General features: G+C 46.2%; 1 protein-coding gene across 1 annotated transcript in view; it reads left to right on the top strand.

The window, feature by feature from the left end:
- Positions 1–24,652, top strand: part of DGKZ (diacylglycerol kinase zeta) — a 115,659-nt gene that overhangs the window by 41,396 nt on the left and 49,611 nt on the right. The window contains exons 4-14 of the mRNA XM_073658862.1: positions 5,869–5,964; positions 9,258–9,335; positions 9,413–9,469; positions 11,105–11,173; positions 17,971–18,042; positions 19,994–20,110; positions 20,188–20,259; positions 21,249–21,344; positions 21,914–21,996; positions 23,657–23,717; positions 24,018–24,131. Of these exons, the coding sequence (XP_073514963.1) occupies positions 5,869–5,964; positions 9,258–9,335; positions 9,413–9,469; positions 11,105–11,173; positions 17,971–18,042; positions 19,994–20,110; positions 20,188–20,259; positions 21,249–21,344; positions 21,914–21,996; positions 23,657–23,717; positions 24,018–24,131 (915 nt within the window). The remainder of the gene's footprint in view (positions 1–5,868; positions 5,965–9,257; positions 9,336–9,412; positions 9,470–11,104; positions 11,174–17,970; positions 18,043–19,993; positions 20,111–20,187; positions 20,260–21,248; positions 21,345–21,913; positions 21,997–23,656; positions 23,718–24,017; positions 24,132–24,652) is intronic.

The following is a 24,652-nucleotide window of genomic DNA, read 5'->3' on the forward strand; positions in this document are numbered from 1 at the left end:
ATCCTGAGTTACATCCTGTATTATACTCCAGAGCTGCACTCACTATTCTGCTGGTGTAGTTACTGTGTACATACATTACATTACTGATCCTGAGTTACATCCTGTATTATACCCCAGAGCTGCACTCACTATTCTGCTGGTGCAGTCACTGTGTACATACATTACATTACTGATCCTGAGTTACATCCTGTATTATACTCCAGAGCTGCACTCACTATTCTGCTGGTGCAGTCACTGTGTACATACATTAGATTACTGATCCTGAGTTACATCCTGTATTATACTCCAGAGCTGCACTCACTATTCTGCTGGTGCAGTCACTGTGTCCATACATTACATTGCTGATCCTGAGTTACATCCTGTATTATACTCCAGAGCTGCACTCACTATTCTGCTGGTGCAGTCACTGTGTACATACATTACATTGCTGATCCTGAGTTACATCCTGTATTATACTCCAGAGCTGCACTCACTATTCTGCTGGTGTAGTCACTGTGTACATACATTAGATTACTGATCCTGAGTTACATCCTGTATTATACTCCAGAGCTGCACTCACTATTCTGCTGGTGCAGTTACTGTGTACATACATTACATTACTGATCCTGAGTTACATCCTGTGTTATACTCCAGAGCTGCACTCACTATTCTGCTGGTGTAGTCACTGTGTCCATACATTACATTACTGATCCCGAGTTACATCCTGTATTATACTCCAGAGCTGCACTCACTATTCTGCTGGTGCAGTCACTGTGTACATACATTACTGATCCTGAGTTACATCCTGTATTATACTCCAGAGCTGCACTCACTATTCTGCTGGTACAGTCACTGTGTACATACATTACATTCCTGATCCTGAGTTACATCCTGTATTATACTCCAGAGCTGCACTCACTATTCTGCTGGTGTAGTCACTGTGTACATACATTAGATTACTGATCCTGAGTTACATCCTGTATTATACTTCAGAGCTGTACTCACTATTCTGCTGTGCAGTCACTGTGTACATACATTACATTACTGATCCAGAGTTACCTCCTGTATTATACTCCAGAGCTGCACTCACTATTCTGCTGGTGTAGTCACTGTGTACATACATTAGATTACTGATCCTGAGTTACATCCTGTATTATACTCCAGAGCTGCACTCACTATTCTGCTGGTGTAGTCACTGTGTACATACAGTCATATGAAAAAGTTTGGGCACCCCTATTAATCTTAAGCTTAATGTTTTATAAAAATTGGTGTTTTTGCAGCAGCTATTTCAGTTTGATCTATGTAATAACTGTTGGACACAGTAATGTTTCTGCCTTGAAATGAGGTTTATTGTACTAACAGAAAATGTGCAATCTGCATTCAAACAAAATTTGACCGGTGCATAAGTATGGGCACCCTTATCATTTTCTTGTTTTAAATACTCCTGCCTACTTTTTACTGACTTACTAAAGCACTTTTTTTGGTTTTGTAACCTCATTGAGCTTTGAACTTTATAGCCAGGTGTATGCAATCATGAGAAAAGCTACTTAAAGTGGCCACTTGCAAGTTGTTCTCCTGTTTGAATCTCCTCTGAAGAGTGGCATCATGGGCTCCTCAAAACAACTGTCAAATGATCTGAAAACAAAGATTATTCAACATAGTTGTTCAGGGGAAGGATACAAAAAGCTGTCTCAGAGATTTAACCTGTCAGTTTCCACTGTGAGGAACATAGTAAGGAAATGGAAGAACATAGGGACAGTTCTTGTTAAGGCCAGAAGTGTCAGGACAAGAAAAACATCAGAAAGGCAGAGAAGAAGAATGGTGAGATCAGTCAAGGACAATCCTCAGACCACCTCCAGAGAGCTGCAGCATCAACTTGCTGCAGATGGTGTCACTGTGCATCGGTCAACTATACAACGCACTTTGCACAAGGAGAAGCTGTATGGGAGAGTGATGCGAAAGAAGCCGTTTCTGCAAGCACGCCACAAACAGAGTCGGCTGAGGTATGCAAAAGCACATTTGAAGAAGCCTATTTCTTTTTGGAAGAAGGTCCTGTGGACTGATGAAACCAAGATTGAGTTGTTTGGTCATAGAAAAAGGCGTTATGCATGGTGGCAAAAAAACACAGCATTCCAAGAAAAACACTTGCTACCCACAGTAAAATTTGGTGGAGGTTCCATCATGCTTTGGGGCTGTGTGGTCAATGCCGGCACTGGGAATCTTGTTAAAGTTGAGGGACGCATGGATTCCACTCAGTATCAGCAGATTCTTGACAATAATGTTCAAGAATCAGTGATAAAGTTGAAGTTACGCAGGGGATGGATCTTTCAGCAAGACAATGATCCAAAACACCGCTCCAAATCTACTCAGGCATTCATGCAGAGGAACAATTACAATGTTCTGGAATGGCCATCCCAGTCCCCAGACCTGAATATCATTGAACATCTGTGGGATCATTTGAAGAGGGCTGTCCATGCTCGGCGACCATCAAACTTAACTGAACTGGAATTGTTTTGTAAAGAGGAATGGTCAAAAATAGCTTCATCCAGGATCCAGGAACTCATTAAAAGCTACAGGAAGCGACTAGAGGCTGTTATTTTTGCAAAAGGAGGATCTACTAAATATTAATGTCACTTTTCTGGTGAGGTGCCCATACTTATGCACCTGTCAAATTTTGTTTGAATGCAGATTGCACATTTTCTGTTAGTACAATAAACCTCATTTCAAGGCAGAAACATTACTGTGTCCAACAGTTATTACATATATCAAACTGAAATAGCTGTTGCAAAAACACCAATTTTTGTAAAACATTAAGCTTAAGATTAATAGGGGTGCCCAAACTTTTTCATATGACTGTACATTAGATTACTGATCCTGAGTTACATCCTGTATTATACTCCAGAGCTGCACTCACTATTCTGCTGGTGCAGTCACTGTGTACATACATTACTGATCCTGAGTTACATCCTGTATTATACTCCAGAGCTGCACTCACTATTCTGCTGGTACAGTCACTGTGTACATACATTACATTACTGATCCTGAGTTACATCCTGTATTATACTCCAGAGCTGCACTCACTATTCTGCTGGTGCAGTCACTGTGTACATACATTACATTACTGATCCTGAGTTACATCCTGTATTATACTCCAGAGCTGCACTCACTATTCTGCTGGTGCAGTGACTGTACATACATTACATTACTGATCCTGAGTTACCTCCTGTATTATACTCCAGAGCTGCACTCACTATTCTGCTGGTGCAGTCACTGTGTACATACATTACATTACTGATCCTGAGTTACATCCTGTATTATACCCCAGAGCTGCACTCACTATTCTGCTGGTGCAGTCACTGTGTACATACATTACTGATCCTGTGTTACCTCCTGTATTATACTCCAGAGCTGCACTCACTATTCTGCTGGTGCAGTCCCTGTGTACATACATTACATTACTGATCCTGAGTTACATCCTGTATTATACCCCAGAGCTGCACTCACTATTCTGCTGGTGCAGTCACTGTGTACATACATTACATTACTGATCCTGAGTTACATCCTGTATTATACTCCAGAGCTGCACTCACTATTCTGCTGGTGCAGTCACTGTGTACATACATTACATTACTGATCCTGAGTTACATCCTGTATTATACTCCAGAGCTGCACTCACTATTCTGCTGGTGCAGTGACTGTACATACATTACATTACTGATCCTGAGTTACCTCCTGTATTATACTCCAGAGCTGCACTCACTATTCTGCTGGTGCAGTCACTGTGTACATACATTACATTACTGATCCTGAGTTACATCCTGTATTATACCCCAGAGCTGCACTCACTATTCTGCTGGTGCAGTCACTGTGTACATACATTACATTACTGATCCTGAGTTACATCCTGTATTATACTCCAGAGCTGCAGTCACTATTCTGCTGGTGCAGTCACTGTGTACATACATTACATTACTGATCCTGAGTTACATCCTGTATTATACCCCAGAGCTGCACTCACTATTCTGCTGGTGCAGTCACTGTGTACATACATTACATTACTGATCCTGAGTTACATCCTGTATTATACTCCAGAGCTGCACTCACTATTCTGCTGGTGCAGTCACTGTGTACATACATTACATTACTGATCCTGAGTTACATCCTGTATTATACTCCAGAGCTGCACTCACTATTCTGCTGGTACAGTCACTGTGTACATACATTACATTACTGATCCTGAGTTACATCCTGTATTATACCCCAGAGCTGCACTCACTATTCTGCTGGTGCAGTCACTGTGTACATACATTACATTACTGATCCGGAGTTACATCCTGTATTATACTTCAGAGCTGCAGTCACTATTCTGCTGGTACAGTCACTGTGTACATACATTACATTACTGATCCTGAGTTACATCCTGTATTATACCCCAGAGCTGCACTCACTATTCTGCTGGTGCAGTCACTGTGTACATACATTACATCACTGATCCGGAGTTACATCCTGTATTATACTTCAGAGCTGCAGTCACTATTCTGCTGGTGCAGTCACTGTGTACATACATTACATTACTGATCCTGAGTTACATCCTGTATTATACTCCAGAGCTGCACTCACTATTCTGCTGGTGCAGTCACTGTGTACATACATTACATTACTGATCCTGAGTTACATCCTGTATTATACTCCAGAGCTGCACTCACTATTCTGCTGGTGCAGTGACTGTACATACATTACATTACTGATCCTGAGTTACCTCCTGTATTATACTCCAGAGCTGCACTCACTATTCTGCTGGTGCAGTCACTGTGTACATACATTACATTACTGATCCTGAGTTACCTCCTGTATTATACTCCAGAGCTGCACTCACTATTCTGCTGGTGCAGTCACTGTGTACATACATTACATTACTGATCCTGAGTTACATCCTGTATTATACTCCAGAGCTGCACTCACTATTCTGCTGGTGCAGTCACTGTGTACATACATTACATTACTGATCCTGAGTTACCTCCTGTATTATACTCCAGAGCTGCACTCACTATTCTGCTGGTGCAGTCACTGTGTACATACATTACATTACTGATCCTGAGTTACATCCTGTATTATACTCCAGAGCTGCACTCACTATTCTGCTGGTGCAGTCACTGTGTACATACATTACATTACTGATCCTGAGTTACCTCCTGTATTATACTCCAGAGCTGCACTCACTATTCTGCTGGTGCAGTCACTGTGTACATACATTACATTACTGATCCTGAGTTACATCCTGTATTATACTCCAGAGCTGCACTCACTATTCTGCTGGTGCAGTCACTGTGTACATACATTACTGATCCTGAGTTACATCCTGTATTATACTCCAGAGCTGCACTCACTATTCTGCTGGTGCAGTCACTGTGTACATACATTACATTACTGATCCTGAGTTACCTCCTGTATTATACTCCAGAGCTGCACTCACTATTCTGCTGGTGCAGTCACTGTGTACATACATTACATTACTGATCCTGAGTTACATCCTGTATTATACTCCAGAGCTGCACTCACTATTCTGCTGGTGCAGTCACTGTGTACATACATTACTGATCCTGAGTTACATCCTGTATTATACTCCAGAGCTGCACTCACTATTCTGCTGGTGCAGTCACTGTGTACATACATTACATTACTGATCCTGAGTTACCTCCTGTATTATACTCCAGAGCTGCACTCACTATTCTGCTGGTGCAGTCACTGTGTACATATGCATCTGGGTGTCACCATTTATAGTCAGTGGGGTGCGCCTTTGTAGGGTGACCCTGGTCATTACTGGTAGAGACCGTTGATATTGATGATTGTTGCCTGGGAGTAATGTAATGATGTCCTCTCTCCTTACAGGAGGCGGCTTTGTACGGCGATCACCTCTGGTTTGAGACCAGCGTGTCTGGAGATTTCTGTTATGTTGGCGAGCAATATTGTACAGCTAAAATCCAGGTATGTGCGCTGCAGGGGGGCACTTTCTTCGGGAGGGAGGGGGGCACTTTCTTTAGGGGGGCACTTTCTTCAGGGTGTGGAAAGTGAATTGGGAGGGCAGTGTTATTGCTGTGGTCTTGTGATTAGTGACTCCAGCTCATTTATTGTGTGTCTAATGGAATCAGTCCTCTGCCTACCAGATCATGTCAGACTCTCATAATGTTACCCTATATATTTTCCCCAGTGCTTTACACTGCAGTTCAGCTTTTTTTTTTGCCTGCGCAGCAGGCCGATGTAAATAATTTACAGAGCTGAACAACACGACTCTGTATACTTTGCAGTCGTTTTTGTCATCCCAAAAGGGATCCAAATAACTGCTGGATGTGTGAACAGAGCCCCAGACCGCTCCTGTTCACCCCCTCGACGCAGTTCCCGGCTGAGTGGCTCTGAACTAATGTGATCAAGTTAAACCGTCTGAATCCATTTTAGGGAATTCTCTTACACGGATTGTTCTACTAAACGGGTTCACGCTCCGGTTAATTCTGTGTTTACCGCTGGAGGCATTTAGTGCCTGTATTAAAAGCCATTTATCCTGAGTCCGGCCTCCTAGAGGAGGTCGATGTATATAGTAGAGGCTTGTAAATGATCCTCCTGTGCAGCGAGCGTCGGGATCAGTGATCGTCTACATCGTAACCGCCAGTGGATTGTGTCCTTCATATTCCTGTACATCGGCCCGTGGCCGCTCAGACTGGCTCTCATCTACGTGGCCCTTACACCGCTGTGTCAGCACAGAGGTCACAGGGCTTCCTGGAGTCACTTCCCACCGGCCTCCTTTCTGTAATGATAGAGCGACGGTCCACAGTCAGTGTTCATCCCTCCCACTGTGGAGTCTATTTCAGCCCACGCGCCACAGGAAACAGTTTAATTTTTTTTTTTCTGTTTGCACAATTGTGTCAGTGGAGAAGTGCAAAACTGAGATTGTCATTCAGCTGCCTCAATGAATGATGGATGGATGGATGATAGAATAGACGGACTGACGACGGAATTGACGGACGGACGACGCACGGAAGAAGTGCAAAACTGAGATTGTCATTCAGCTGCCTCAATGAATGAATAATGGACGGATGACGGACTGGACGGACGGATGACGGACTGGACTGACGGACGGATGACGGAATGGACTGACGGACGGATGACGGAATGGACTGACGGACGGATGACGGAATGGACTGACGGACGGATGACTGAATGGACTGACGGACGGATGACGGAATGGACTGACGGACGGATGACGGAATGGACTGACGGACGGATGACGGAATGGACTGACGGACGGACGGACGACGGAATAGACGGACGGACGGACGACGGAATAGACGGACGGACGGACGACGGAATAGACGGACGGACGGACGACGGAATAGACGGACGGACGGACGACGGAATAGACGGACGGACGGACGACGGAATAGACGGACGGACGGACGACGGAATAGACGGACGAATGACGGACGGAATAGACGGACGACGGAATAGACGGACGGAGTAAACGGATAGACGGACGGACGGAGGACGGAATAGACGGACGGACGGAGGACGGAATAGACGGACGGACGGAGGACGGAATAGACGGACGGGCGGATGATAGACAGATCTATTCTATTATCCATCTGTCTATTCTATCTATTAATCCATCCCATCTCTATCACAATTTGACCTGAACATAGGTATATATATGACGCAGACCAATAATCTGAATTTTGCTGTTATTACAATAATTGCAGATGACATTAGGCTTCACTTTGTGCTCCGCAGTAGAACATGGAGTGCCCCTTAAAATCGTGTCCTGTGCGTGTGAAGTGCTCTGTGCCCGGCACGGTGGAGGGCATATAGTGTCAGCCGCACGGGAAGCGGCCACTTCACGATAATGACTGCGCCTGATGGGGGAAACACATCCCTTCTGTTCATGCAGAAAGCTTCTTCTTCAATTATACCTTGTGCCTTCTGTTTGTCATAGAGATAGAGATGAGATGTCTGTGCTGCGCCGTCTCTGTGACTCCCAATCACTTCTATGGAAGCTATGAAGCGGGGTATAACAGCTCACGTGTATCCGGAGCCTGCCCTCCTGAGTCCGGCACATTGGACAAATAGTCGCGTCACAGCCAAATCTGCAGTGTCCTCCGCCTGTAACACATGCAGATATGTCGGATGTCCAGCATACAGATTGGTGTGGATTTTACCACTCCCTGTTTGCTGGGGGGCGGTAGGAGGCGGCGCGCACCTGATTGATTGTAGGAGGCGGCGCGCACCTGATTGATTGTAGGAGGCGGCGCGCACCTGATTGATTGTAGGAGGCGGCGCGCACCTGATTGATTGACAGTTCAAACCATCGGCAAAACAGCTTGTTAGCACTGCTGATGTTCGTCCACTGCGGGTAGATTGCAGCAGTGGTCGGCATACTAGGCCTCGTGGGCTAGTATGCCATAAATTATATATGCCATATGTTCTTTATTCCATAAAGGATAAAAAAAAAAAAGAAAATGTTATCTGGAGGACTGTGCACAATTTTAATAAAAAGTAAACTATAAAGTGGAAAGTTTTTACAAGAACTTTCCAGTTGCGCTGCTCTTTTAAGATGGGAATAACCCTTTAAACCAGGTGAAAATCCACAATATTTCGTATCCAATCTGACTAATAGTTTGTATAGAGGTAAAAATATATTCTCATCTGCAGCTTTGTGCCTTTAAAGCCTCCCACGATCCTGTTCGCCTTGGCCGCAGCCGCCTGGCACTGGATGCTACCGTTCACTTTACACACCTTTCAGTTTTGCTAAACGTCCAAATCCAGTTTCTTGCCAAAACTAGGTTCTTTCCAAATAATTTTTTTTATCCCAAAACAAAAACACTTAAGGTCTAATACAAAAAAGTATCCAAAAACTTTTGCAGTGCAGACTATTGCCATAAGAGCGTCCGCCAATGGCCTGCAGCGCTCACACCTCCACCGGACTTCCGAGTTTCATCCTAGGTAAATGACCCATTGGGGGCCGCTGATTGGCTGCAGCGCTCACGTGGCCTAACAACATCAATTAGACGCTTTTTTTTATAGAGGCCGATGCGGGGGGATCGATGGATCCTTATTATGATCATGCGGGTGATGGAGAACGATCGGCCGATTAGCCGCTCGCACAGGAGGTATTTGTGTGAGTTTCCCACACACCGGTGCTTTATAGATCTCGAATTCTTTATAGTACGGCTATTCTCCGTCATCGTGTTGCTTTTTTTTCCACATTAATGGTATTTTTGTCTTTTCAACAGCAAAAGTCGGCGTCCCGGAGGAAGTGCGCGGCGTGTAAGATCGTGGTTCACACTCCTTGCATCGAGCAGCTGGAGAAGGTGAGTGCTTTTCTAATTTCTCATCTAATCCCTGCGGAGACTTGTGTCTTCAGCTCTTCTTGTGCTTTCCTTTCCAGATAAATTTCCGATGTAAGCCATCATTCCGCGAGTCTGGATCTCGCAATATACGGGAGGTAAGGGGGCAACGCTTATTCTCCTGCTTTCTGTTCTAGGCCTGGCCGCATCCTGGTATATATGTCCCCCCATCCTGGTATATATGTCCCCCCACCCAGGTATATATGTCCCCCCACCCAGGTATATATGTCCCCCCACCCAGGTATATATGTCCCCCCATCCAGGTATATATGTCTCCCATCCTGGTATATATGTCCCCCCATCCTGGTATATATGTCCCCCCATCCTGGTATATATGTCCCCCCATCCTGGTATATATGTCCCCCCATCCTGGTATATATGTCCCCCCATCCTGGTATATATGTCCCCCCACCCAGGTATATATGTCCCCCCACCCAGGTATATATGTCCCCCCACCCAGGTATATATGTCCCCCCACCCAGGTATATATGTCCCCCCACCCAGGTATATATGTCCCCCCACCCAGGTATATATGTCCCCCCACCCAGGTATATATGTCTCCCATCCTGGTATATATGTCCCCCATCCTGGTATAGGCTCTCAGAAATCCTTTTTAAGAACGATCATAGTGCTGAGATCCCCAGCGATCATCTGCAATCAGCGGCAAGTGTTCATTTTCCCTGCAGCTCCACCACAGGAGAAATGAAGCATTACACCGTTCCAATTGAAATCGATTGCACTTGTACTGCAGGTCCTGACACTGCTGGGACATCTCAGAACCTGCAGAGCATGCAAATTTTTTTTTTTTTTTTGGGAACTATATGCCCACTTTAACCCTTTTGCGATATGCGATGTACATATGTCACACATTGGGTACGGGTATATGGAGTGGACCCAGAAGCTGAGCCCACTTTATATAGGTCATGTATATGCTGTTGCTAACAGACTTGATCTCAAAGTACCGATGGGATGCCATAGCATTTTGGGGGGGGGGGGGTCTACAGAGAAGCTCCATTACTGCCATCTTTTTAATCCTATCATAGGAGATGACTATGGGTACTGAAAAGTAATGAAAAAAAAGTGTTTTTTTAAAAAAATTAACAATACTAAAAGAAACCTAAAAATGTTGTATCAATTTGAAAGCAAAGAAATGGAAAAGAATATTTGGCCCTAAAAGTCGGATCTATCAAAATATATAAATTTAAGCAACCCATGCAGCAAACGGCGTAAAAAAAATAAAATAAAGGAGAGAATTATAGGATTTTTTTTTCCTGTTTTTTTTTCAGTGCATTATATGGTAAAAATTAATAATGTTTCTCACAACTACAATTTGTCCCACAAAAAAAAAAAACAAGATCTCAAATGGCTATGTAGATGCAAAAATAAAAACCTTATGGCTCTTAGAAAAAGGGGCGCGATATAGTCCGGGCAGAAGGAACCCGTCTGTTTTGTAGCAAATGCATTTTAATTACAGGTATCTATGAGAAGTCCTTAAAGGGGTAAAGCCGGTCTGACATTATATGTGCTGTGCTATATGAGGGGCAGGGTGTTGGCATGACCCGGTACTGTGGGGGTTGCACCATTGACCACGGATGCCCCTTCCACCCTCCTCACCAGTCATGGACAACCACCGACGAGCGTAAATATCTGCACCTTAAATACAATGAATATGATCATTTATTGGTGATGTATAAACAGTTTCCCCCCCCCCCCATGTCTTTCCTGTCCCGTAGCCAGTGATTGTTCGGCATCATTGGGTGCACCGCAGGCGCCAGGCGGGGAAATGCCGGCAGTGTGGGAAGGTGAGCGGCAATATGCACTTGTCTATAGAGTCAGATCTGGGGCTGTGTTTTGGTCATTACACGTTGCATAATTTTGTATTTGAGTAATTAGGACCACGACTTGCTGTCAGTGAATAGAAACGTTATCATTAGGCCATGTTCACACAGTCAGTATTTGTAAGCCAAAACCAGGTGAGGAACAATCAGAGGAAAAGTATAATAAGAAACAAGTCACCAATTCTGTATTTTTCACCCACTCCTGGTTTTGGCTTACAAATACTAATGTAAAATACTGACTGAATACTGATTGTGTGAACGTGGCCTTATACACCATATTGATATCCGTGACGTCGTCCTGTTTATGCATTGATCTGGCCAGCTTCACAGCAGCGCTTACATATAGCAAACAGCATGCAAGCGCTGCACTCCTTGCCTCTGCTGATAGACTGCAGAGGTGGCCGGTAACCCAGTGCTGTGGGCATGCTCTTTACCCTCATTTATTGAATTCTTTAGTTGAGTGTTGTGGGCATGCTCTGTGACCCTCACCCATTGATTTCTATGTTGGAGTGTTGTGGGCATGCTCTGTGACCCTCACCCATTGATTTCTATGGTGGAGTGTTGTGGGCATGCTCTGTGACCCTCACCCATTCATTTCTATGGTGGAGTGTTGTGGGCATGCTCTGTGACCCCCACCCATTGATTTCTATGGTGGAGTGTTGTGGGCATGCTCTGTGACCCCCACCCATTGATTTCTATGGTGGAGTGTTGTGGGCATGCTCTGTGACCCCCACCCATTGATTTCTATGGTGGAGTGTTGTGGGCATGCTCTGTGACCCTCACCCATTGATTTCTATGGTGGAGTGTGGTGGGCATGCTCTGTGACCCCCACCCATTGATTTCTATGGTGGAGTGTTGTGGGCATGCTCTGTGACCCTCACCCATTGATTTCTATGGTGGAGTGTGGTGGGCATGCTCTGTGACCCCCACCCATTGATTTCTATGTTGGAGTGTTGTGGGCATGCTCTGTGACCCTCACCCATTGATTTCTATGTTGGACTGTTGTGGGCATGCTCTGTGACCCCCACCCATTGATTTCTATGGTGGAGTGTTGTGGGCATGCTCTGTGACCCTCACCCATTCATTTCTATGGTGGAGTGTTGTGGGCATGCTCTGTGACCCCCACCCATTCATTTCTATGGTGGAGTGTTGTGTGCATGCTCTGTGACCCCCACCCATTGATTTCTATGGTGGAGTGTTGTGGGCATGCTCTGTGACCCCCACCCATTGATTTCTATGGTGGAGTGTTGTGGGCATGCTCTGTGACCCTCACCCATTGATTTCTATGGTGGAGGGTTGTGGGCATGCTCTGTGACCCCACCCATTGATTTCTATGGTGGAGGGTTGTGGGCATGCTCTGTGACCCCCACCCATTGGGCATGCTCTGTGACCCCCACCCATTGATTTCTATGGTGGAGTGTTGTGGGCATGCTCTGTGACCCTCACCCATTGATTTCTATGGTGGAGTGTGGTGGGCATGCTCTGTGACCCCCACCCATTGATTTCTATGGCGGAGTGTTGTGGGCATGCTCTGTGACCCTCACCCATTGATTTCTATGTTGGAGTGTTGTGGGCATGCTCTGTGACCCCCACCCATTGATTTCTATGTTGGAGTGTTGTGGGCATGCTCTGTGACCCCCACCCATTGATTTCTATGGTGGAGTGTTGTGGGCATGCTCTGTGACCCTCACCCATTCATTTCTATGGTGGAGTGTTGTGGGCATGCTCTGTGACCCCCACCCATTCATTTCTATGGTGGAGTGTTGTGTGCATGCTCTGTGACCCCCACCCATTGATTTCTATGGTGGAGTGTTGTGGGCATGCTCTGTGACCCCCACCCATTGATTTCTATGGTGGAGTGTGGTGGGCATGCTCTGTGACCCCCACCCATTGATTTCTATGGTGGAGGGTTGTGGGCATGCTCTGTGACCCCACCCATTGATTTCTATGGTGGAGGGTTGTGGGCATGCTCTGTGACCCCCACCCATTGGGCATGCTCTGTGACCCCCACCCATTGATTTCTATGGTGGAGTGTTGTGGGCATGCTCTTTACCCTCATTTATTGAATTCTTTAGTTGGGTGTTGTGGGCATGCTCTGTGACCCCCACCCATTGATTTCTATGGTGGAGGGTTGTGGGCATGCTCTTTACCCTCATTTATTGAATTCTTTAGTTGAGTGTTGTGGGCATGCTCTATGACCCTCACCCGTTGATTTCTATGGTGGAGTGTTGTGGACATGCTCTGTGACCCCCACCCATTGATTTCTATGGTGGAGTGTTGTGGGCATGCTCTGTGACCCCCACCCATTGATTTCTATGGTGGAGTGTTGTGGGCATGCTCTGTGACCCCCACCCATTGATTTCTATGGTGGAGTGTTGTGGGCATGCTCTGTGACCCCCACCCATTGATTTCTATGGTGGAGTGTTGTGGGCATGCTCTGTGACCCCCACCCATTGGGCATGCTCTGTGACCCCCACCCATTGATTTCTATGGTGGAGTGTTGTGGGCATGCTCTGTGACCCTGACCCATTGATTTCTATGGTGGAGTGTTGTGGGCATGCTCTGTGACCCCCACCCATTCATTTCTATGGTGGAGTGTTGTGTGCATGCTCTGTGACCCCCACCCATTGATTTCTATGGTGGAGTGTTGTGGGCATGCTCTGTGACCCCCACCCATTGATTTCTATGGTGGAGTGTTGTGGGCATGCTCTGTGACCCCCACCCATTGATTTCTATGGTGGAGTGTTGTGGGCATGCTCTGTGACCCTCACCCATTGTTTTCTATGGTGGAGTGTTGTGGGCATGCTCTGTGACCCCCACCCATTCATTTCTATGGTGGGGTGTTGTGTGCATGCTCTGTGACCCTCACCCATTGATTTCTATGGTGGAGTGTTGTGGGCATGCTCTGTGACCCCCACCCATTGATTTCTATGGTGGAGGGTTGTGGGCATGCTCTGTGACCCCCACCCATTGATTTCTATGGTGGAGGGTTGTGGGCATGCTCTGTGACCCCCACCCATTGATTTCTATGGTGGAGGGTTGTGGGCATGCTCTGTGACCCCCACCCATTGATTTCTATGGTGGAGTGTTGTGGACATGCTCTGTGACCCTCACCCATTGATTTCTATGGTGGAGTGTTGTGGGCATGCTCTGTGACCCTCACCCATTCATTTCTATGGTGGAGTGTTGTGGGCATGCTCTGTGACCCCCACCCATTCATTTCTATGGTGGAGTGTTGTGGGCATGCTCTGTGACCCTCACCCATTGATTTCTATGGTGGAGTGTTGTGGGCATGCTCTGTGACCCCCACCCATTGATTTCTATGGTGGAGTGTTGTGGGCATGCTCTGTGACCCCCACCCATTGGGCATGCTCTGTGACCCCCACCCATTGATTTCTATGGTGGAGTGTTGTGGGCATGCTCTGTGACCCTGACCCATTGATTTCTATGGTGGAGTGTTGTGGGCATGCTCTGTGACCCCCACCCATTCATTTCTATGGTGGAGTGTTATGGGCATGCTCTGTGACCCCCACCCATTGATTTCTATGGTGGAGTGTTGTGGGCATGCTCTGTTACCCCCACCCATTGATTTCTATGGTGGAGTGTTGTGGGCATGCTCTGTGACCCCCACCCATTGATTTCTATGGTGGAGTGTTGTGGGCATGCTCTGTGACCCCCACCCATTGATTTCTATGGTGGAGTGTTGTGGGCATGCTCTGTGACCCCCACCCATTGATTTCTATGGTGGAGTGTTGTGGGCATGCTCTGTGACCCCCCACCCATTCATTTCTATGGTGGGGTGTTGTGTGCATGCTCTGTGACCCTCACCCATTGATTTCTATGGTGGAGTGTTGTGGGCATGCTCTGTGACCCCCACCCATTGATTTCTATGGTGGAGTGTTGTGGGCATGCTCTGTGACCCCCACCCATTGATTTCTATGGTGGAGTGTTGTGGGCATGCTCTGTGACCCCCACCCATTGATTTCTATGGTGGAGTGTTGTGGGCATGCTCTTTGACCCCCACCCATTCATTTCTATGGTGGAGGGTTGTGGACATGCTCTGTGACCCTCACCCATTCATTTCTATGGTGGAGTGTTGTGGGCATGCTCTGTGACCCTCACCCATTCATTTCTATGGTGGAGTGTTGTGGGCATGCTCTGTGACCCCCACCCATTCATTTCTATGGTGGAGTGTTGTGGGCATGCTCTGTGACCCTCACCCATTCATTTCTATGGTGGAGTGTTGTGGGCATGCTCTGTGACCCCCACCCATTGATTTCTATGGTGGAGTGTTGTGGGCATGCTCTGTGACCCTCACCCATTCATTTCTATGGTGGAGTGTTGTGGGCATGCTCTGTGACCCTCACCCGTTCATTTCTATGGTGGAGTGTTGTGGGCATGCTCTGTGACCCTCACCCATTCATTTCTATGGTGGAGTGTTGTGGGCATGCTCTGTGACCCTCACCCATTCATTTCTATGGTGGAGTGTTGTGGGCATGCTCTGTGACCCTCACCCATTCATTTCTATGGTGGAGTGTTGTGGGCATGCTCTGTGACCCTCACCCATTCATTTCTATGGTGGAGTGTTGTGGGCATGCTCTGTGACCCTCACCCATTCATTTCTATGGTGGAGTGTTGTGGGCATGCTCTGTGACCCTCACCCATTCATTTCTATGGTGGAGTGTTGTGGGCATGCTCTGTGACCCTCACCCATTCATTTCTATGGTGGAGTGTTGTGGGCATGCTCTGTGACCCCCACCCATTGATTTCTATGGTGGAGTGTTGTGGGCATGCTCTGTGACCCTCACCCATTCATTTCTATGGTGGAGTGTTGTGGGCATGCTCTGTGACCCTCACCCGTTCATTTCTATGGTGGAGTGTTGTGGGCATGCTCTGTGACCCTCACCCATTCATTTCTATGGTGGAGTGTTGTGGGCATGCTCTGTGACCCCCACCCATTCATTTCTATGGTGGAGTGTTGTGGGCATGCTCTGTGACCCTCACCCATTCATTTCTATGGTGGAGTGTTGTGGGCATGCTCTGTGACCCCCACCCATTGATTTCTATGGTGGAGTGTTGTGGGCATGCTCTGTGACCCCCACCCATTCATTTCTATGGTGGAGTGTTGTGGGCATGCTCTGTGACCCCCACCCATTGATTTCTATGGTGGAGTGTTGTGGGCATGCTCTGTGACCCCCACCCATTCATTTCTATGGTGGAGTGTTGTGGGCATGCTCTGTGACCCTCACCCATTCATTTCTATGGTGGAGTGTTGTGGGCATGCTCTGTGACCCTCACCCATTGATTTCTATGGTGGAGTGTTGTGGGCATGCTCTGTGACCCTCACCCATTGATTTCTATGGTGGAGTGTTGTTGTCATGCTCTGTGACCCTCACCCATTGATTTCTATGGCGGAGTGTTGTGAGCATGCTCTGTGACCCTCACCCATTGATTTCTATGGCGGAGTGTTGTTGTCATGCTCTGTGACCCCCACCCATTGATTTCTATGGCGGAGTGTTGTGGGCATGCTCTGTGACCCTCACCGATTGATTTCTATGGCGGAGTGTTGTTGGCATGCTCTGTGACCCCCACCCATTGATTTCTATGGTGGAGTGTTGTGGGCATGCTCTGTGACCCTCACCCATTGATTTCTATGGCGGAGTGTTGTGGGCATGCTCTGTGACCCTCACCCATTGATTTCTATGGCGGAGTGTTGTGAGCATGCTCTGTGACCCTCACCCATTGATTTCTATGGTGGAGTGTTGTGGGCATGCTCTGTGACCCTCACCCATTGATTTCTATGGTGGAGTGTTGTGGGCATGCTCTGTGACCCTCACCCATTGATTTCTATGGCGGAGTGTTGTGAGCATGCTCTGTGACCCTCACCCATTGATTTCTATGGCGGAGTGTTGTGAGCATGCTCTGTGACCCTCACCCATTGATTTCTATGGTGGAGTGTTGTGGGCATGCTCTGTGACCGTCACCCATTGATTTCTACGGTGGAGTGTTGTGAGCATGCTCTGTGACCGTCACCCATTGATTTCTACGGTGGAGTGTTGTGAGCATGCTCTGTGACCATTTGCCGAGAAGAGCTCCGAAAAAGACAGGTAAAAGCATTGCACACTCTCTGACGGGATCTCAGTTCACTCATTCTGCTGCAGCCAGCAACACACAGTCCAACTCGGAGGATATAGAAAATAAAATGTACACGCGGGGTTTCCTTTTTTGCAGCATGTGGCGGTGTGGGAGAGGCCGCCGCTCCATACGTGGTGCACATTTCTTTACAATGGAAGCCTGGTATCTGCGCGTCTCTATATTTCCTGTGCTCGTCTTTTCACTGAACAAATTCGTTATGACGAAGGGAACAGGTGTGAATTTGCGTCTCACCACTTCCTCCCACGCCGTGACATTACGCTACTGATGAGATTAATCACATTGCCTCCTGTTACCTGCAGACCTGTGAATGTGTGTAAGGGCCAATTATTACAATGCACTCACCTTGACGCTCTCCTAAAATCCAAAGCCTCGTGCACACAGTCCTGTAGATCCTCGTACAGATTTACTTACTTACGTTTACTTGTTTACACGGGTCAGTTCTCTCGGATAATTTTCTTGCCAGTCGGCCTTTGCACTTTGCCATTTTTCTCCACATCAGCAGAGGATGACTAGTAGTAACGGAGCCCACCACGGTCTTTTAGACTGGATCTATTTTGTCTTTTTATCGCTATTTCAGCTCACTGAGTTTCCTTTGCTCTTCTCAGGGTTTCCAGCAGAAGTTTGCCTTTCACAGCAAAGAGATTGTTGCTATCAGCTGCTCATGGTGCAAACTGGCGGTGAGTATTTTATGTGTCATCGATCTACTATACATATATATATATATATATATATATATATATATATATATATATATATATATATATATATATATATATATATATATATATATAGTAGCATAGCTGGGAAGGACAGGGTTAAATCCCAGCTCTGCTGGGTCTGAATTAGAGGCACCTGTAGGGTTTTGCTATGAAATTGACACTCCCATGAAGCTACTTTCTATCTGCTGGATGTTGAGTGTGCCATTGGTGAGGGACCAACCAAAATGTGAGCTGTAGCTGAGGTGTGTGTTTATATATAATATCGGGGGTTGATCAAATACACAATGTTGGGGCTTCCACATAACCTAGATTTGCATTCAGTTCGGCTAGGTTTTCACATCCGCGTGCTATGGCAATGTTTGTGGACAGGCGGCCGTGGTTTTGGTGGTAGCATGAAACGCCAACTTTTTAGTATGCAGTAACCTGTCTTTAACGCTTTCACGACATGCGCTGTATATATACGGCGCATGTCAGAACTGGGAGTATGGATCAGGTTCCCGCAGCGAGCCCACCCCATATCAGGCAGGTGATGGCTGTGTATGACAGCCAGCACCTGCCCCTAGTAATCGCGGGTCGAGAGGAGCTCCGCTCGCGATTGCTAACTTGTTAAATGCCACTGTCAATCTCTGACAGCGGCATTTAACACGTGCCGACGTGCCGCATGTCATTACCTCCGCCCATGAGCTCGCCCATGACTTGATCGCGGGTCGCCGACGGGTTGTCATGACAGCCGGGGGGGTCAGCTGATGACCTCCGTGCTTTACATTACGAAGCTCCTTTGAAACCTGCTGTGGTTGAGCTTCAAAGGAGTCTGTGATTTCTGCTATGTGCAGCGATGCTGTGGCGTCGCTGTATATAGCACAAGCAATCAGAGGCTCAAATATTCAAGTCCCCTAAGGGAACTAACAAGATCAGTAAAAAGTAAAAAAAAAAAAAAAAAAAAAGTTTTAAAAAAAATATGAAAAAAAAAAAAAGTTCAAATCACCCACCTCCCCCCATGAAAATGAAGATATTAAAAAAATACTCACATTTGGTATAGCCATGTTCAGAAATGTCCGATCTATCAAAATATAAAAACAATTAACCCTATTGGTAAACACCGAACATGGAAAAATTCAAGAAGTTTTTTTGGTCACCGCAATTCCACCCAAAATGCTCTAACAAGCGATCAAAAAGTCATATCTATCCCAAAGTGGTAGCAATAAAAACTTTGTCTCACCCCTGCAAAAAATAAGCCATCACGCATCTCCATCGGCTGAAATATAAAAATATTACGGGTCTCGGAAAATGGTGACACAACCGTAAAAACTTTTTTTTTTTTTTTTGCAAATGTCTGATTTTTTTTTCACCGCTAAACTAATAAAAAAACACTGGACATGTTTGGTATCGCCGTAATCGTATTGGTGAGGAGAATCATATTGTGGGGTCATTTTTACTACAAAATGTACACCGTAAAAACAATTCCCAAAAAACAAGTCACAATTGTGGTTTTTTTTTTCACAATTTCACCGCACTTGGAATTTTGTTTTTCCCGTTTTCCAGTACACGATATGGTAAAATGAATTGTGTCATTCAAAAGTAGAACTCGTCCCACAAAAAAACGAGCCGTCGTATGCCTATGGGGACAGAAAAATAAGCGTTCTGGCTCTGGGAAGAAGGGGAGGAAAAATCGGAAAAGCAAAAATGAGATTTAAGGCGTTGCATTGCAGGGTTAGTGCTGCTTGTCCGGCCACCCGTTGCTGCAGTGTGAGCGCTGCTCTGCAGGAAAACAAACTGTGAAGAGGCACAATGGTCGGAGCATCAACTGATGGCTGAGACGGCAATACCCCATCAGTTCTTTACGTTTTCTTCTTTCTGTGCTTCCCGTGCCTTTTATTCATCCTGATTACGTGCTTTTTCCCCCCCGCAGTACCACAACAAGGTCTCGTGCTTCATGCTCCACCACATAGAGGAGCCCTGCTCTTTAGGGGCTCACGCTGCTGTCATTGTGCCCCCCACTTGGATAATCCGAGTGCGGCGACCACAGGTAAGCGACCTCGCACTCCCTCCTTCTTGTCCTTTGGCATTTCTCTGGTTCTTATGTGGTTCTCTAATTCCTTGCAGAGCTCAATCAAATCAAGTAAGAAAAAGAAGAGGCCGTCTTTCAAGAGGAAGCCCAGCAAGAAGGGAGCTGAGGTGGGCTTCATACTATAAAATGGGGGTGCCCAATCTGCAGAATGGTGATCATAAGTGGCTTGTGGCTCATTTTATGTGATCCCAACCTTCTGGCCACAGACATAGCGGCTGTGTCTGGGGGGCTACTGCTACGTCAGAAGAGGAACAGGGACTAATCAGCATTACTGGTGCACCGTGGCCATGTATCATCAGAATGGGGGTGTAGGACATGTTATGGAGGCCATTCATGAACGTGACTACCTTCATTGTGGCTGTCAGGAGAACCGTGAAACAGTCGGCTTTCTCCAGAATTCCCATAAAGTACAATGGAGGAAGTTGCATGTATGTTCTCTACCTGGAGCGTAAATGGGGGTGAGGGAACCTCTGTGCTCCCAATGGGCTAAAGTCGTGCTGCCGCCTGTCCTAAGCTTATAGCATGTACTTTAAAAGTGTCATGAGTGTACTGCAGCCATTGGAATTGGCCCGTAGGCGATAACTAATGCTATAAAATATAGGGACGACTCAGAACAGTCCTCTACTTGAAAAACTGAAAAAGGAGCAATCAGCTCACCTGTCCACGTACACAGCAAAATACTCCAGTAATAGCAACAGTGCAAACGATAGCCGGCACTCACATCTTCTTAAAATAATTGCTTTATTGATCCATTAGAATAAAAGGAACAAAAAACGGTTAAACACAAATGCACAAAAATGAAAAAGGTAGAACAGAAATATCTGCTCCCTCCCAAGCAACAGGTTTCAGACCTGCATTGTCCTTTGTCAGGCTCTGCTCAGACTTGATAAAGGACAATGAAGGTCTGAAACCTGTCGCCTGGGAGGGAGCGGATATTTCTGTTCTACCTTTTTCATTTTTGTGCTTTTGTGTTCAACCATTTTTTTGTTCCTTTTATTCTAATGGATCAATAAAGCAATTATTTTAAGAAGATGTGAGTGGCGGCTATAGTTTGGTCTGTTGGTACTTGAATAACTGTAATACTTTGGTCCTTTAGGAGCCCAGGATGCGACCGTTCATCATCAGACCCGCTCCGTGCCCTCTCATGAAACCTGTGCTGGTATTCGTCAACCCAAAAAGTGGAGGAAATCAAGTAAGGAGCCTTATTCTACCATCACAGGACCACCATCGTCCTGCCTGCTTCACTTCATAGTCCCTTACATGCCTCCCCTTTCTAATTCTAATGGCAGCACATTACCCGCTCCATCAGGCTCGTCTTATCCTTTGGCTATTTCGTCTCCTTATTTCTTCTCCTTACTAACCGTATAAATTGGGAGGACTGTTATATATGGGAGCTGCAGCTCCGTCTGCTGCCTTTTACTCTGGAGATTATATAGATAAGCCAATTGGAAAGTGAATTAGTAGCTGAGAAATGTGAAATAGGGTCAGTCAGGTTTACCAAATCCATTCATCTTGGGTCATTGTGAATTACTGGTGGGGGTCCCTAATTCGGGACTCCTACCTGTTACCCCAGGGTAGAGATGGGGCTTCAAAAACTCGGAATTTATTTCAGTTTACTTTTAATTGTGGGGGGGGGTCCCGGAGCTGAGACCACCCCCAATCACTATACGATTGGCCAAGCTGCGCGGTATGTCAGTTTGGGTGAATAATGTGTGCTGTTGGGGGCGCTGTCTGATGTATTTGATGTCTATCCCCCAATAGGGTGTGAAGATCCTTCAGTCCTTCATGTGGTATCTGAATCCACGGCAAGTGTTTGACCTCAGTCAGGGTGGTCCTAAGGAAGCGTGAGTACACAGGTTACACTATTGCGTATTTTACTATTAAAGGGTAATATGTAAGTGGCTTTTACCTTTTGTGGGACACGAGGAGTTTTAATATGGAGTGAAAAGTGGATTAGAGGCGATGGAGAAGCATCACGTGTGGTTTGGTGACAGCGGACGCTCTCCAGCTTTCTGGGGACTGGATCTGATCCGCTGTTACTTACATGGAACATTTCGCTCAGCAAACACCTCCCCATTATATAACGAGCTGACGACATTGCTTCATGGTGTGATTTCACTTCCAACTATAGAAATAGGTATCGCTCACTTTACTGCAAAAATAACGTATGAATCAGACGCCTCTGCCCATAAGCGCTGGATGTGCCGCGTGCTCCTCTGCGTGACTCCTGGAGGAAGGGTCTGTACCTCTCTGGGTGGAAAGCTCTAAATTGGGATCCCCGTACCTGCCCGAGATCCATCCATGTCTTCTTTTACCCTTTCAAGACCAGCGGAGGGGGGGGGGGGGGGGTTAAACTTTCATACACAGAGCAAAATTTAATTTCCCTTATTTTCCATTCTCAGAATTTTTTTTAAGGAGATGGTGCCGGGGTAAAATTCTCTGTCGGGGATGATTATTTTATGTTCTGCCTGATAGGGATGTAATAATGCCCGAGCACCAGATTCCCATTCTAAATGTCTTTATCCAAAATTGGTGCATGTGGATATGGATTTTTTTTTTTTTTTTTTTCGTTTTTATTTTTAATGATTTGTTAATTGTATTCAAAGGGGGCATTCCCGGAACATAAAATTTTCCAATATCCATAAGATAGCAGTATACTTACTGATCTCTTAGCATCGAAATCCTGGAGAACGGGGATCCGGTGAACTGGAACCAGGCTACTAGGAGAAAGGCCCTTAGAAAAAACTTTTATCCCGGCGAAACGCGCGTCAGGGACACATCTTAGATGAGAGTCTTTGTATAAACCTATGAACAACAGATTCTAGAGAGAGTCTATATGTAATAAACCTCAGAATTCCAATATGGTATAATGAATATGCCACCTCCGCCTTTGAGTACTGACAGTCTGTAGATTATTATGGCTGTGATCATCTGGCAAACATACTGAACTCCGCTTGTAAGTACAGTGCGAGCGGCACACAGATCGGCGCGGCGGATGCGCCTTAGCTGGCTGAACTATACGCTGGTACAGACAGTCTCAGAGAAATGGCGCCCTTAGCTGCTGTGCGGACTGCGTATAGCCTATGCGGCTTACGTGGCGACCGTCTGGACGGCATAATTAAATCATTAATTATAACACCGGCAACACAGCTCTTTAAAGTGTGGTCGCTGATGCAAGCTGCATATATTCAGATGTGGTTGGTGGAGCATATGCAATGGTGATATGCTTGCATTAAATGTGGGGATATCACTACATGCTTTATATAAAGGCTCTTCATGGTGAATCATACAGATCTGCACAATAATTGGGGCTTGTCTATTATTTCATTGAGGCAGAGCTGTACGTATTTCAGTACAGTCACATCTTCTAATCCCTTCCAGAATATTGGAGCAATTTGGTTTTTATAATGTTGCACCAGTCCCTTAATTTGAGACGCCGTCCTCCTGTGTCATGGCTGGCGTGGTCCCAGCGCTCTCACATCCGCCCCCTTGTATCTCTGGCAGGTTAGAGATGTATCGGAAGGTTCCCTCGTTGCGTATCCTGGCGTGTGGCGGTGACGGCACGGTGAGTCTTCTGTTCCTCTCTGCTTTGGTCGGGGACGTCGTGTACCGTGGACGATCTTGTTTTCCTCCTCCAGATACATCTATGATTCAGGCTGGTAAATTTAGCAGGACAGACAGAGACGTGACAGTTGCCGGATCCCCATCATCTGTCTTCAGCTCCCGGATAAATCATCATTTACTATCCGCATCCTTCATTTTATCTAGAGATTGAACCCCAGCCGCAGCCTCACCGTGTAGCGTCCACGTCCTTAGTATTTTGTCCGCATGTTTGTAATGAAATATTTTTTTGCTATTTCTCCAGGTTGGCTGGATTCTCTCTGTATTGGATCAGCTGCACCTTTTTCCTCCTCCGCCTGTCGCCATCCTCCCTCTTGGCACCGGAAATGACCTCGCTCGGACTCTCAACTGGGGCGGGGTAAGTCTCCGTAATCAGGGCTGACTTTAAAAGGCTTTTATAGTTTTCATATTTATGGTACTTGCTTCTCCCGTCTCTCCTGCTGCCCACATGCCTTAGTTGACACATTTGCAGCGGTGACGTCACTGCTGCAGCCAATCACTCAATCACTGGCTGGTATTTTCATACCAACTAACTCTGCATGATCGCTGAACCCAGTGGTTCCAATGGTACCGCTAATAACGTACCATCCCAGTCACCTGACCACTGCCGCCGATCACAGAGCCCAGTGGTCAGGTGACTGTAAATGGGATGGAGCCTTCGGAGAACACTGAAGCGGCCTGCACTGGAGTGATATGGCTTCACCCTGGAATAAATACTTGCATTTATTATTTTATTCTGTTATCTGCCATCATGGATTTTTTTTTTTATTTAGGTTGTACAATATCTTTTACGCAGGTGAAGGCGTTGGACATTAAAGTTTAAAAACGGATCACCCCATTAAATATATATTCTCATCTTGAGCATGTATGGCATATCCA

This window comes from Phyllobates terribilis, unplaced genomic scaffold (genome assembly GCF_046119375.1).
Source record: "Phyllobates terribilis strain yellow unplaced genomic scaffold, ASM4611937v1 Scaffold_13__5_contigs__length_258822181, whole genome shotgun sequence".
Lineage (NCBI taxonomy): Eukaryota > Metazoa > Chordata > Amphibia > Anura > Dendrobatidae > Phyllobates > Phyllobates terribilis.